The sequence below is a fragment of the Oncorhynchus gorbuscha genome, unplaced genomic scaffold, assembly GCF_021184085.1.
Source record: "Oncorhynchus gorbuscha isolate QuinsamMale2020 ecotype Even-year unplaced genomic scaffold, OgorEven_v1.0 Un_scaffold_1423, whole genome shotgun sequence".
Classification (NCBI taxonomy): Eukaryota; Metazoa; Chordata; class Actinopteri; order Salmoniformes; family Salmonidae; genus Oncorhynchus; species Oncorhynchus gorbuscha.
In genome coordinates this window covers 117,741-132,342 of record NW_025746206.1, presented here as the reverse complement: position 1 = coordinate 132,342, position 14,602 = coordinate 117,741, and the positions used below count along the sequence as shown (strand labels likewise).

Sequence of the window (14,602 nt, the reverse complement as noted above, 5' to 3'; positions counted from 1 at the left end):
CGGCATCTCGGAACACACAACTCGTTGATCCTTCACGGATAGGCTGTTGCAACAGATGCCCACACAGGGCTCCAGTGGGCACGCGATCACCAACACTGAACAATTGAGAAGTGTAAAAAAATATTGTCTGGTCCGAAGAATCCCAGTTCCTGTTGCGCCATGCTGATGGCAGAGTCAGGATTTGGCATAAACACCATGAGTCCATGGACCCATCCTGCCTGGTGTCAACGGGACAGGCTGGTGGTGGTGGACCGACATCCAATCTGCAGCAACTGCGTGATGCCATTGTGTCAGCATGGACCAACATCCCTGTGGAAGGGTTCTGACTTGTAGAATCCATGCCCGAAGAATTCAGGCTGTTCTGGAGAAAAATGGGTGTCCGACCCGGTACTAGGTCGGTGTACCTAATAAACTGTACATACACCTGGAAATAATACATGTTGATATCCTCACCACGCCCTTATTGGGTTAGGGGTTAGATAGTGTCATGAGGGAGGAGAATATGGCCCTTAAAAGAGAAAACACGATGTAATACGCCTAAATACTCACCAAGCCCTTATTGGGTTAGGGGTTAGATAGTGTCATGAGGGAGGAGAATATGGCCCTTAAAAGAGAAAACACGATGTAATACGCCTAAATACTCACCAAGCCCTTATTGGGTTAGGGGTTAGATAGTGTCATGAGGGAGGAGAATATGGCCCTTAAAAGAGAAAACACGATGTAATACGCCTAAATACTCAACAAGCCTTATTGGGTTAGGGGTTAGATAGTGTCATGAGGGAGGAGAATATGGCCCTTAAAAGAGAAAACACGATGTAATACGCCTAAATACTCACCAAGCCCTTATTGGGTTAGGGGTTAGATAGTGTCATGAGGGAGGAGAATATGGCCCTTAAAAGAGAACACGATGTAATACACCTAAATACTCAACAAGCCTTATTGTAATAGACAAATAATAATCTAACCTTAATTAATCATCAAATAGAAATGCGAGTTCCTCCTTCACAACCAGAATAAAATGTACAGTCTTAAATCACAACCAGAATAAAACGTATAGTCTTGACAATCTGTCAAACAAAACTGCCACTCAACACATACAGTAACCTAACCTTAACCCAGTACAGGGGGGAGGGTACTATCCTAACGCAGTACAGGGGGGAGGGTACCATCCTAACCCAGTACAGGGGGAGGGTACCATCCTAACCCAGTACAGGGGGAGGGTACCATCCTAACACAGTACAGGGGGAGGGTACCATCCTAACACAGTACAGGGGGAGGGTACTATCCTAACGCAGTACAGGGGGAGGGTACCATCCTAACGCAGTACAGGGGCGAGGGTACCATCCTAATGCAGTACAGGGGGAGGGTACCATCCTAATGCAGTACAGGGGGAGGGTACCATCCGAACGCAGTACAGGGGGAGGGTACTATCCTAACCCAGTACAGGGGGGAGGTACCATCCTAACCCAGTACAGGGGGGAGGTACCATCCTAACCCAGTACAGGGGGGAGGGTACTATCCTAACCCAGTACAGGGGGGAGGGTACCATCCTAACCCGGTACAGGGGGAGGGTACTCTCCTAACCCAGTACAGGGGGGAGGGTACTCTCCTAACCCAGTACAGGTGGGAGGGTACCATCCTAATGCAGTACAGGGGGGAGGGTACCATCCTAACCCAGTACAGCGGGGGGCACCATCCTAACCCAGTACAGCGGGGGGCACCATCCTAACCCAGTACAGGGGGGAGCTACCATCCTAACCCAGTACAGGGGGGAGGGTACCATCCTAACCCAGTACAGGGGGGAGCTACCATCCTAACCCAGTACAGGGGGGAGGGTACTATCCTAACCCAGTACAGGGGAGGGGGCAATCCTGCACAATAAAAAACATTTTGGAAGGAAGATAAAAATAAGACTGAACAAATTTGATTATGAGGTTCAATGTTTTATATGACAATGCATGTTAAAACACTGCAGATGAACCATGATGGTGCCTTTCCCTACTGGACTAACTGGAACTTCCTGTACCCTGTCATGTGACTATGGAATTTCCTGTATCTGTGGTACACGTGTGTGTGTGTGTGCGCGTGCCTGCGTGCGCTATTGGACCATGGTAATATCCCAAGGCATTAGTGTTAGCTAGGTTTACGTGTAGGCTTAGTTTTAGTGCTAGGTTTAAGCTTAGGTTAAGTGCTAGGTTTAGGGTTAGGTTTAGGCGTAGGGTTGCTCTGTACAGATGGCTTTAGTGAAATAGCACCGTCTTCTGTGTAAAAATACTGTTCTGAACCTTTTACTCTGCCTTAGAGCATCACAGATAGGTATAAAATCCATACAAACCAGTAGCTAGGGATATTAGAAAACATATCCTGGAGACTTTCCTGTCAACATTGCTTAAAATTCATATAAAACATGTATACTAGTGAGGTTCATTCGAGGTCTTCCTGACAGAATAAACTCATTTAGGCCAAAGATTTACACACATAGTAATGTAGCAGACTAACAAGGTAATTTGGTAGACAAACAGGGTAATGTAGTATACTAAAATGATAATGCAGTAGACTAACATGATAATGTAGTAAACAAACAGGTTAGACAACAGGGTAATGTATTAGACTAACATGGTGGTGTAGTAGACTAATGGGGTAATGTAGTAGACTAACGGGGTAGACTAACATGATAATGTAGTAGCCTAACAGGTTAGACAACAGGGTAATGTATTAGACTAACAGGGTAGTGTAGTAGACTAATGGGGTAATGTAGTAGACTAACAGGATACTGTATTAAATTAACAGGGTAGTGTAGTAGACTAATAGGGTAGACTAACAGGGTAGATAACATGGTAATGTAGTAGACTAACAGACAATAGGGTAATGTAGAAGACTAACAGGGTAGGGTAGGATACTAACAGGGTAATGTAGGAGACTAACATAGCAATGTAGTAGACAAACAGGGTAAGGCAGGAGACTAACGTAGTAGACTAACATGTTAGACTTACATGGCAATGTAGTACACTAACAGGGTAGACAGCATGGTAATATAGAGGACGAGCAGAGTAGTGTAGTGGACTACCATGGTAATATAGTAGACTAACAGGGTAGACTAACATAGTAAGGTAGTAGAATAACATGGTAGATAGGTAGACTAACATAGTAACGTAGTAGACTAACAGGGTAATGTAGTAGACTAACAGGGTAATGTATTATACTGACAAGGTAGACGAACATGGTAATGTAATAGACTAACAGGGTAATGTAGTAGACTAACAGGGTAATGTAGTAGACTAACAGGGTAATGTAGTAGACTAACAGGGTAATGTAGTAGACTGACGTGGTAATGTAGTAGACTGACGTGGTAATGTAGTAGACTGACGTGGTAATGTAGTAGACTAACACGGTAATGTAGTAGACTAACACGGGTAATGTAGTAGACTAACAGGGTAATATAGTAGACTGACAGGGTAATGTATTATAATGACAAAGTAGACTAACACGGTAATGTAGTAGACTAACAGGGTAATGTAGTAGACTGGTGCGGTAATGTAGTAGACTAACAGGGTAATGTAGTAGACTAACAGGGTAATGTAGTAGACTAACAGGGTAATGTAGTAGACTGACGTGGTAATGTAGTAGACTGACGTGGTAATGTAGTAGACTGACGTGGTAATGTAGTAGACTGACGTGGTAATGTAGTAGACTGACGTGGTAATGTAGTAGGCTGACGTGGTAATGTAGTAGGCTGACGTGGTAATGTAGTAGACTGACGTGGTAATGTAGTAGACTGACGTGGTAATGTAGTAGACTGACGTGGTAATGTAGTAGGCTGACGTGGTAATGTAGTAGGCTGACGTGGTAATGTAGTAGGCTGACGTGGTAATGTAGTAGGCTGACGTGGTAATGTAGTAGGCTGACGTGGTAATGTAGTAGGCTGACGTGGTAATGTAGTAGGCTGACAGGGTAATGTAGTAGACTGACAGGTTAACGATGAAGTCTCATCCACCACTTCTCATCCTTCCCTAAACAGAATAAAGTTGTTATGAAACACAACATTTTATTTAAATATATCTATTCCTAATCAACATTTATCATCAATTTCATTATTGGAAAATATGTCGACATTGTAGATATTTTGATGGAGGAGGTATTTTCTTGTATATTCATAAAAAGTTAATACTAAATGCTCAACTCCATGTGATGCTGTCTTTGGAAAATAGATGTCTGAAAGCATACAGCCACTGGTGTTGCCAGGTTACAGCCACTGGTGCTGCCAGAATACCTCCAGAGGGTTAGGGTTCAGGTGTGACAGCCCTTCAGTGATATCAGGGGTTAGAGGTTCAGTTGTCCAGCAGTTGTCGGAGTGCTCTCTCAATGTTCATGCGGTGCCCGACTCGCGTCACGCCGAGTTCAGCGAAGTCATCCTTGGTGAGGGCAGGGAGGTGGGAACCCTCAATCTCATGCTCCTGGAAGCGGGCGCGATGCTCTGCCAAACCAACACTCTCCAGCCAGTCTCCCACATCATACTTACTCCACAAAGCTAGAGGGCGTTGGCGCCACGGCCGCAGGGCGAGCAAGGGGGAGCCCAGTACGGGGGAGGGGCAGGGGGAGGCGTGGGGGGAGGGGGAGGGCGAGCGGGAACGGGTTCGAGCGCTGGCACTCCGCATTACGAAGCGGACCTCCTTGGGCTCCGAAGGCAAGCTGAGGCTAGACGACTTGAGGATGGTGTGGTGGTGATGGGAGGAGCTAAGGCCAAAGCCCCGCCCAGGACTGACCTCTGACCTGTCTGGTGAGAGGACAGGGGCAGGTGAGGGGGAGGGGCTGGGACTGCGGCGAGGTGTGATTGGGTAGCGGCTCCCCGGGCGGACTGTGTAGGTGGTGCCACCAAAACCTCTCTGGGAGATGGTGTGGACATCCCCAAGACTACTAAACAACCTGAGAGAGAGGGAGAGGGAGTTGGAGGGAAAGAAGGACAGGGAGATGGAGAGGGAGGGAAAGAAGGAGAGGGAGGGAGGGAGAGGGAAAGAAGGGGAGATGGAGAAGGAAAGAAGGAGAGAGGAGAGGGAGGGAAAGAAGGACAAGGAGAGGAGAGGGAGGGAGGGAGGGAAGAGGGAGAGGGAGAAGGAAAGGGAGGGAAAGAAGGAGAGGGAGAGGGAGGGAGGGAGAGGGAAGGGAGGGAAAGGGAGAGGGAGAGGGAGGGAGGGAAAGAAGGACAGGGAGATGGAGAGGGAGGGAAAGAAGGAGAGGGAGAGGGAGAGGGAGGGAAAGAAGGACAAGGAGAGGGAGATGGAGAGGGAGGGAAAGAAGGACAGGGAGATGGAGAGGGAGGGAAAGAAGGAGAGGGAGAGGGAGAGGGAGGGAAAGAAGGACAGGGAGATGGAGAGGGAGGGAAAGAAGGACAGGGAGATGGAGAGGGAGGGAAAGAAGGACAAGGAGAGGGAGAGGGAGAGGGAGAAGGAAAGGGAGGGAAAGAGGGAGAGGGAGAAGGAAAGGGAGGGAAAGAAGGAGAGGGAGAGGGAGGGAAAGAGGGAGAGGGAGAGGGAGGGAAAGAAGGAGAGGGAGAGGGACAGGGAGATGGAGGGGGAGAGGGACAGGGAGAGTGAGAGGGAGGGGAAGAAGGACAAGGAGAGGGAGATGGAGGGAAAGAAGAACAGGGAGAGGGAGAGGGAGATGGAGGGAAAGAAGAACAGGGAGAGGGAGAGGGAGATGGAGGGAAAGAAGAACAGGGAGGGAGAAGGAAAGGGAGGGAAAGAGGGAGAGGGAGAAGGAAAGGGAGGGAAAGAGGGAGAAGGAAAGGGAGGGAAAGAAGGAGAGGAGAGGGACAGGGAGATGGAGGGGGAGAGGGACAGGGAGATGGAGGGGGAGAGGAACAGAGGAAAGATAAAGCAACAACTGAACAGAGTTTAGCATCAAAACTACACATTTATTAGAGTTGTTAACTACTGCAGAATATTAATTAACCCAACGATAGTCATGACCTAAAGAAGAATAGTCATAGTCTATTGAAGGAAGTCAGTGTCATCCATGCTGCAGCCAGTGACCTGTTAAGCACACATTCACCCACATCAGACATTAGGCAGTCCCTCCAGGATTCTGCGATCGCATAATTCAAAGCAAAATCAACCAAACCACTTATATTAATCAAAATCTCACAAATTGTGACCAAACACTGCACTCTTACCGCATAAAAGCATCCAATCAGATGCTTCGCAATTTCGCCCAGTTTTCCAGCTTAAAACAGCCTGATCGAACCACATGTCATCAAACGTGTTCCCCGTCAGTGTGTGAAGGTTTATAGATTACAACTGACAGGCAGAACAATGAACAGAAATCCATTTCATTTACAAACAAAAAGCACAGCTAAAGATCATGCACAACTATTTCAAAATGATCTACATGAAAGTGGGGGAAATAGTTTTGCTCTCCGTGCAACATTGTGCTGGAACACAGGAGAAAGTCCCTTCGACACAGGAGAAAGTCCCTTCGACACAGGAGAAAGTCCCTTCGACACAGGAGAAAGTCCCTTCGACACAGGAGAAAGTCCCTTCGACACAGGAGAAAGTCCCTTCGACACAGGAGAAAGTCCCTTCGACACAGGAGAAAGTCCCTTCGACACAGGAGAAAGTCCCTTCGACACAGGAGAAAGTCCCTTCGACACAGGAGAAAGTCCCTTCGACACAGGAGAAAGTCCCTTCGACACAGGAGAAAGTCCCTTCGACACAGGAGAAAGTCCCTTCGACACAGGAGAAAGTCCCTTCGACACAGGAGAAAGTCCCTTCGACACAGGAGAAAGTCCCTTCACTTCAACACAAGAGAAAGACCCTTCAACACAGGAGAAAGTCCCTTCCCTTCAACACAAGAGAAAGACCCTTCAACACAGGAGAAAGTCCCTTCAACACAGGAGAAAGTCCCTTCACTTCAACACAGGAGAAAGTCCCTTCACTTCAACACAGGAGAAAGTCCCTTCACTTCAACACAGGAGAAAGTCCCTTCACTTCAACACAGGAGAAAGTCCCTTCACTTCAACACAGGAGAAAGTCCCTTCCCTTCAACACAAGAGAAAGACCCTTCAACACAGGAGAAAGTCCCTTCAACACAGGAGAAAGTCCCTTCACTTCAACACAAGAGAAAGACCCTTCAACAACACAGGAGAAAGTCCCTTCAACACAGGAGAAAGTCCCTTCACTTCAACACAAGAGAAAGACCCTTCAACACAGGAGAAAGTCCCTTCAACACAGGAGAAAGTCCCTTCACTTCAACACAGGAGAAAGTCCCTTCACTTCAACACAGGAGAAAGTCCCTTCACTTCAACACAGGAGAAAGTCCCTTCACTTCAACACAGGAGAAAGTCACTTCAACACAGGAGAAAGTCCCTTCAACACAGGAGAAAGACCCTTCAACACAGGAGAAAGACCCTTCACTTCAAGAATGACTTACAGTTAGTGCATTCATCTTAACATCCTACATACCAAGCATATATTAAGTTCCCTACAGGTTATAGTAAATAGGAGAAGCCCCCAGTCCTACCTACCTACAAAAACACTATTGTAAATACTACAGTATACCACATTCTGCAAGACTGACAGTATACCACAGTCCACAAACACACTACTGTAAATACTACAGTTTACCACAGTCCACAAATACAGTACTGTAAATACTACAGTATAAACTGGGTGTTTTGAGCCCTGAATTCTGATTGGCTGAAAGCTATGCTATATCAGACCGTATACCACTGGTATGGCAAACCATTTAGTTTTACTGCTCCAATTACATTGGTAACCAGTTTATAACGGCAATAAAGCACCTCGGGGGTTTGTGATATATATACCACGGCTAAGGGCTGTGTACAGGCACTCCGCATTGTGTCGTGCCTAAGAACTGTCCTAAGCCGTGGTGTATTGGTCATATACCACAGCTCCTCGGGCCATATCACTTAAGTATACCACAGTCCTCAAAAACACTACTGTAAATACTACAGTATACCATAGTCTGCAAAAACACTACGAAAATATTAGAGTACTACAATCTGCAAAAACACTACATAGATTATGGTACGTTATGACACGGTAATAACCATGTCATACCAGCTGAATAACTTATCAAAACCTGTTATGATATGGTCATAACACTGTCATGGCATATTTAAACCTGTTGTGACATATATTGAGTTATTTTACGGCTGGTTATGACACCTACATAAGTGTCAAAACCCACCACAATAAAAAACATTTCATTACGCCATTGATGTCAGACATGCAGGGAACCACAATGCTCTGTTGCTGATGACTGGGGTAAATGTTGCTGATGACTGGGGTAAATGTTGCTGATGACTGGGGTAAATGTTGCTGATGACTGGGGTAAATGCTGCTGATGACTGGGGTAAATGCTGCTGATGACTGGGGTAAATGCTGCTGGATGACTGGGGTAAATGTTGCTGATGACTGGGGTAAATGCTGCTAATGACTGGGGTAAATGCTGCTGATGACTGGGGTAAATGTTACTGGATGACTGGGGTAAATGCTGCTGAATGACTGGGGTAAATGCTGCTAATGACTGGGGTAAATGCTGCTGATGACTGGGGTAAATGTTGCTGATGACTGGGGTAAATGTTGCTGATGACTGGGGTAAATGTTGCTGATGACTGGGGTAAATGTTGCTGATGACTGGGGTAAATGTTGCTGATGACTGGGGTAAATGTTGCTGATGACTGGGGTAAATGTTGCTGAATGACTGGGGTAAATGTTGCTGATGACTGGGGTAAATGTTGCTGATGACTGGGGTAAATGTTGCTGATGACTGGGGTAAATGTTGCTGATGACTGGGGTAAATGTGGCTGACTGGGGTAAATGTTGCTGATGACTGGGGTAAATGTTGCTGATGACTGGGGTAAATGTTACTGATTACTGATATTTTTAATTTTTTATTTTACCTTTATTTTACTAGGCAAGTCAGTTAAGAACACATTCCTATTTTCAATGACGGCCTGGGAACAGTGGGTTAACTGCCTGTTCAGGGGCAGAACGACAGATTTGTACCTTGTCAGCTCAGGGGTTTGAACTTGCAACCTTCCGGTTACTAGTCCAACGCTCTAACCACTAGGCTACGCTGCCTATGTAGGACCTGTATGTGATAGGCCACACCCTCTTTTTGACTGATGCCTGATATAAATAAGGGCCTGTATGTGATAGGCCACACCCTCTTGTTGACTGATGACTGATACAAGGGCCTGTATGTGATAGGCCACACCCTCTTGTTGACTGATGACTGATACAAGGGCCTGTATGTGATAGGCCACACCCTCTTGTTGACTGATGACTGATATAAGGGCCTGTATGTGATAGGCCACACCCTCTTGTTGACTGATGACTGATACAAGGGCCTGTATGTGATAGGCCACACCCTCTTGTTGACTGATGACTGATACAAGGGCCTGTATGTGATAGGCCACACCCTCTTGTTGACTGATGACTGATACAAGGGCCTGTATGTGATAGGCCACACCCTCTTGTTGACTGATGACTGATATAAGGGCCTGTATGTGATAGGCCACACCCTCTTGTTGACTGATGACTGATATAAGGGCCTGTATGTGATAGGCCTATCTGGCTTATATGATGGTCATAATGATTTCTGCCGGTGTCATTGCGTGTATTTTCTACAAGTCATTCAAAATATAATGGAAAAAAAACACGAGTAAAGAATCAAGTACAACAACTGATTTAAGAAACAAACTTTCAAAGAAAGGAGACGTCTTGGCAGGGAAAAAACTCATTTGAATAAATGTGGGTTTGACACTCCTGTAGGTGTCATAAAATAACGCAATGTATGTCACAAAAGGTGTAAATATAATGAGGTCAGGACAGTGATATGACATTATTATGACATGTTATGTCAGCTGTTATAATATATTATGACATGGTTATGACTGTGTCATAACATATGACACAGGGTGTCAGGTAAAGTGTTGCCTAAATTACTATAGTAAATACTACAGTTTTCTTTAACTACAGTATTTATACTATAGTTAACTCTGAAAACTACAATATACTACAGTAAATATGACAGTATTTATACCAAAGTGTATTAAAGTATTTTTTCATGTACGAGAACTGAGCACATAAATGTACTAGTCTAGAGAGGTTATCATTAGAGCAATAGTCTAGAGAGACAGTTATCATTAGAGCACTAGTCTAGAGAGACAGTTATCATTAGAGCACTAGTCTAGAGAGACAGTTATCATTAGAGCACTAGTCTAGAGAGACAGTTATCATTAGAGCACTAGTCTAGAGAGACAGTTATCATTAGGGCACTAGTCTAGAGAGACAGTTATCATTAGAGCACTAGTCTAGAGAGACAGTTATCATTAGGGCACTAGTCTAGAGAGACAGTTATCATTAGGGCACTAGTCTAGAGAGACAGTTATCATTAGGGCACTAGTCTAGAGAGACGGTTATCATTAGGGCACTAGTCTAGAGAGAAGGTTATCATTAGGGCACTAGTCTAGAGAGACAGTTATCATTAGGGCACTAGTCTAGAGAGACAGTTATCATTAGGGCACTGGTCTAGAGAGACAGTTATCATTAGGGCACTAGTCTAGAGAGGTTATCATTAGAGCACTAGTCTAGAGAGGTTATCATTAGGGCACTAGTTAAAGAGACAGTTATCATTAGGGCACTAGTTAAAGAGACAGTTATCATTAGGGCACTAGTTAAAGAGACAGTTATCATTAGGGCACTAGTCTAGAGAGACAGTTATCATTAGGGCACTAGTCTAGAGAGACAGTTATCATTAGGGCACTAGTCTAGAGAGACAGTTATCATTAGGGCACTAGTCTAGAGAGACAGTTATCATTAGGGCACTAATCTAGAGAGACAGTTATCATTAGGGCACTAGTTAAAGAGACAGGCATCATTATTGCACTTGTTAAAGAGACAGGCATCATTAGGGCACTAGTTAAAGAGACAGTTATCATTATGGCACTAGTTAAAGAGACAGTTATCATTATGGCACTAGTAAAAGAGACAGTTTTCTTTAGAACACTACTTTAGAGAGGAAAGAGTTTTCATTAGGCTACTGGCGTAGCGAATAGAGAGTTAGTTCATGTTAGTTTATTATGTAGATAGGAAGAGGTGGTGTTTACCCAGCAATCTAAAACCTACGCTTTACTCTCTCCATTGTCTTGGCGACATCTGCAAGAACACAGAGAAATACATGCTAACTCTATTGTTACCTAGAACACAGAGAAATACATGCTAACTCTATTGTTACCTAGAACACAGAAATACATGCTCACTCTATTGTTACCTAGAACACAGAAATACATGCTCACTCTATTGTTACATAGAACACAGAAATGCATGCTAACTCTATTGTTACCTAGAACACAGAAATACATGCTAACTCTATTGTTACCTAGAACACATAAATACATGCTCACTGTGCTGTTACCTAGAACACAGAAATACATGCTAACTCTATTGTTACCTAGAACACAGAAATACATGCTAACTCTGTTGTCACCTAGAACACAGAGAAACTACATGCTAGCTGTGAAATGACCTATGACAAAGAGAAACCACATGCTCACTGTGCTGTTACCTAGAACACAGAGAAATACATGCTCACTCTGCTGTTACCAAGAACACAGAAATACATGCTAACTCTATTGTTACCTAGAACACAGAAATACATGCTATCTCTATTGTTACCTAGAACACAGAAATACATGCTAACTCTATTGTTACCTAGAACACAGAAATACATGCTAACTCTATTGTTACCTAGAACACAGAAATACATGCTAATTCTATTGTTACCTAGAACACAGAAATACATGCTAACTCTATTGTTACCTAGAACACAGAAATACATGCTAACTCTATTGTTACCTAGAACACAGAAATACATGCTCATACATGTTACCTCGTGGAATATATTAATGCAGTGAGGTTACCTTGCTCCGCCCACAGGGGACCTGTGTCCAGGGTCCAGCAGTCCTGCAGGCTCCTCTCCGAGTGAGTGGGAGTCTTTACTGAGTAACTGGAGACGTGAGGCCAGCTCCAGCCCACCACCCCCCACGGCAGTTGGCCTGCCCTCCTCAGGGCTACTCTGCCTGGGTCGAGACTCGGACACCTCCCCCCAAAGTTTAGATCTCCTCTGTAACACACGACAATCAACAAACCAATATCAACAACAACTGGAAAGAAAGAGCAAAGTCATGCGACTGAAATCCATGAACACCGAAAAGGTGGCATTTTTAGTAGTAGCAGTGCACCACATTAAAGGAGTATGTTACTGGATAATACAGTAGGAAATGGGGTTAGGGCATATCAATGACCATATCAAGCCCAGTTCATTTAATCCCTACCATTGTGTCGCCATAATGCTGCAGAAAATGTACATTATGCCCTTATATGTCCCTCTTACTGCCCTGAATGTCTCTGCTGATCCTACAGCTATTGTATGCAGTAATCATGTGTGATTTGTTCAGGGGCAGAACGACAGATATGTATGTTGTCAGCTTGGGGATTTGAACTTGCAACCTTTTAGTTACTAGTCCAACGCTCTAACCACTAGGCTACCCTGCCGCCCCAATTATAGTCTGCTGCTGGAAAAACATATGTGCTATAAATAGATAGATAAATAGTTACCTGTAAAACAGAACACAGAGGGTGTTCTTTAATGGAAGCCTCTCCAACATTATCCAGGTAGAATCAGGAATTCCCCAGGGCAGCTGTCTAGGCTCTTACTTTTTTCTATTAGGCAAGTCAGTTGAGAACAAATTCTTATTTATAATGATGGCCTACACCAGCCAAATGCGGACAATGCTGGGCCAATTGTGCGCCGCCCTACGGGACTCCCAATCACGGCTGGTTGTGATACAGCCTGGATTCGAACCAGGGTGTCTGTAATGACACCTTTTGCACTGAGCTGCAGTGCCTTAGACCGCTATGCCAATCTTACTAATGACATGCCACTCACTGGATTACAGTACTGCAACACTTAAAGAGCTACAGGCAGTTTCAGAAAAGTTGGCAATATGTTGTATTGTACATAACTGCCATAATGTTTCTGGTCCCCAGGAAGAGTAGCTGATGTCTTGGCAGCAGCTACCGGGGATCCTTAATAAACCCCAGGAAGAGTAGCTGAGGTCTTGGCAGGAACTAATGGGGGTCCATAATAAACCCCAGGAAGAGTAGCTGAGGTCTTGGCAGGAACTAATGGGGATCCATAATAAGCCCCAGGAAGAGTAGCTGCTGCCTTGGCAGGAACTAATGGGGATCCATAATAAACCGCAGGAAGAGTAGCTGCTGCCTTGACAGGAACTAATGGGGATCCATAATAAACCCCAGGAAGAGTAGCTGCTGCCTTGGCAGGAACTAATGGGGATCCATAATAAACCCCAGGAAGAGTAGCTGCTGCCTTGGCAGGAACTAATGGGGGTCCATAATAAACCCCAGGAAGAGTAGCTGATGTCTTGACAGGAACTAATGGGGGTCCATAATAAACCCCAGGAAGAGTAGCTGCTGCCTTGGCAGGAACTAATGGGGGTCCATAATAAACCCCAGGAAGAGTAGCTGCTGCCTTGGCAGGAACTAATGGGGGTCCATAATAAACCCCAGGAAGAGTAGCTGCTGCCTTGGCAGGAACTAATGGGGGTCCATAATAAACCCCAGGAAGAGTAGCTGATGTCTTGACAGGAACTAATGGGGGTCCATAATAAACCCCAGGAAGAGTAGCTGCTGCCTTGACAGGAACTAATGGGGATCCATAATAAACCCCAGGAAGAGTAGCTGCTGCCTTGGCAGGAACTAATGGGGGTCCATAATAAACCCCAGGAAGAGTAGCTGATGTCTTGACAGGAACTAATGGGGGTCCATAATAAACCCCAGGAAGAGTAGCTGATGTCTTGGCAGCAGCTACCGGGGATCCATAATAAATTAAAGGTGTACAGCCATGTAGAAACGGTACAAACACAGCAAACCGATACAGCCCACTCATCCTGTGGTAGAGTCACATTGAACAGGTACAACTCTGGGTGATGACATCATCAAAGGGGAAAGGTCAAGGCCAATAATAACCATGAACACATGAATAGTAATCATACCATACTGCAGTACAATAATATACTATACTAACATACTACTAACATACTATACTAAGGACAATAACATATTGAATGTCATTATTGATATAGTGTCCACACTATGACAGTAACCCTACTAACCCATATAGATGGATTCAGGGCTCTTGTGCCAGAAAGACTGTTTTAATATGTGCAGCGTCATTGAGGCATTCACCATGTTTAAGTATTTTGTACTTATTAAGTTCAAAGTCAAGGAAAGTAATATTAAATTGCGTGTGGGCATTCCTTGTCAAGTTACTACATCTTTTTGGTGAAGGATAACACTTGATCAGCATGTACAGGGCGATGTGCTAGCTAAGAAACAGTGGAGGTAGTCAGTTGAGCTAACGTAGGCTAATGCGATTAGTATGAGGTTGTAAGTAACAAGAACATTTCCCAGGACATAGACATATCTGATATTGGCAGAAAGCTTAAATTCATGTTAATCTATATCTAAATTGCATCTGGGTTGTAATAATACATTAT

General features: G+C 44.7%; 1 protein-coding gene across 1 annotated transcript in view; it reads right to left on the bottom strand.

Moving 5' to 3' along the window:
• Positions 1–1,930: 1,930 nt before the first annotated feature.
• LOC124022783 (SH3 and multiple ankyrin repeat domains protein 3-like) overlaps positions 1,931–14,602 on the bottom strand; it is a 114,939-nt gene continuing 102,267 nt past the window's right edge. Inside the window, exons 24-25 of the mRNA XM_046337466.1 lie at positions 11,945–12,147; positions 1,931–4,923 (exon numbers count right to left, since the gene is read on the bottom strand). Coding sequence (XP_046193422.1) covers positions 4,329–4,923; positions 11,945–12,147 — 798 coding nt within the window. The 3' untranslated portion in view covers positions 1,931–4,328. The remainder of the gene's footprint in view (positions 4,924–11,944; positions 12,148–14,602) is intronic.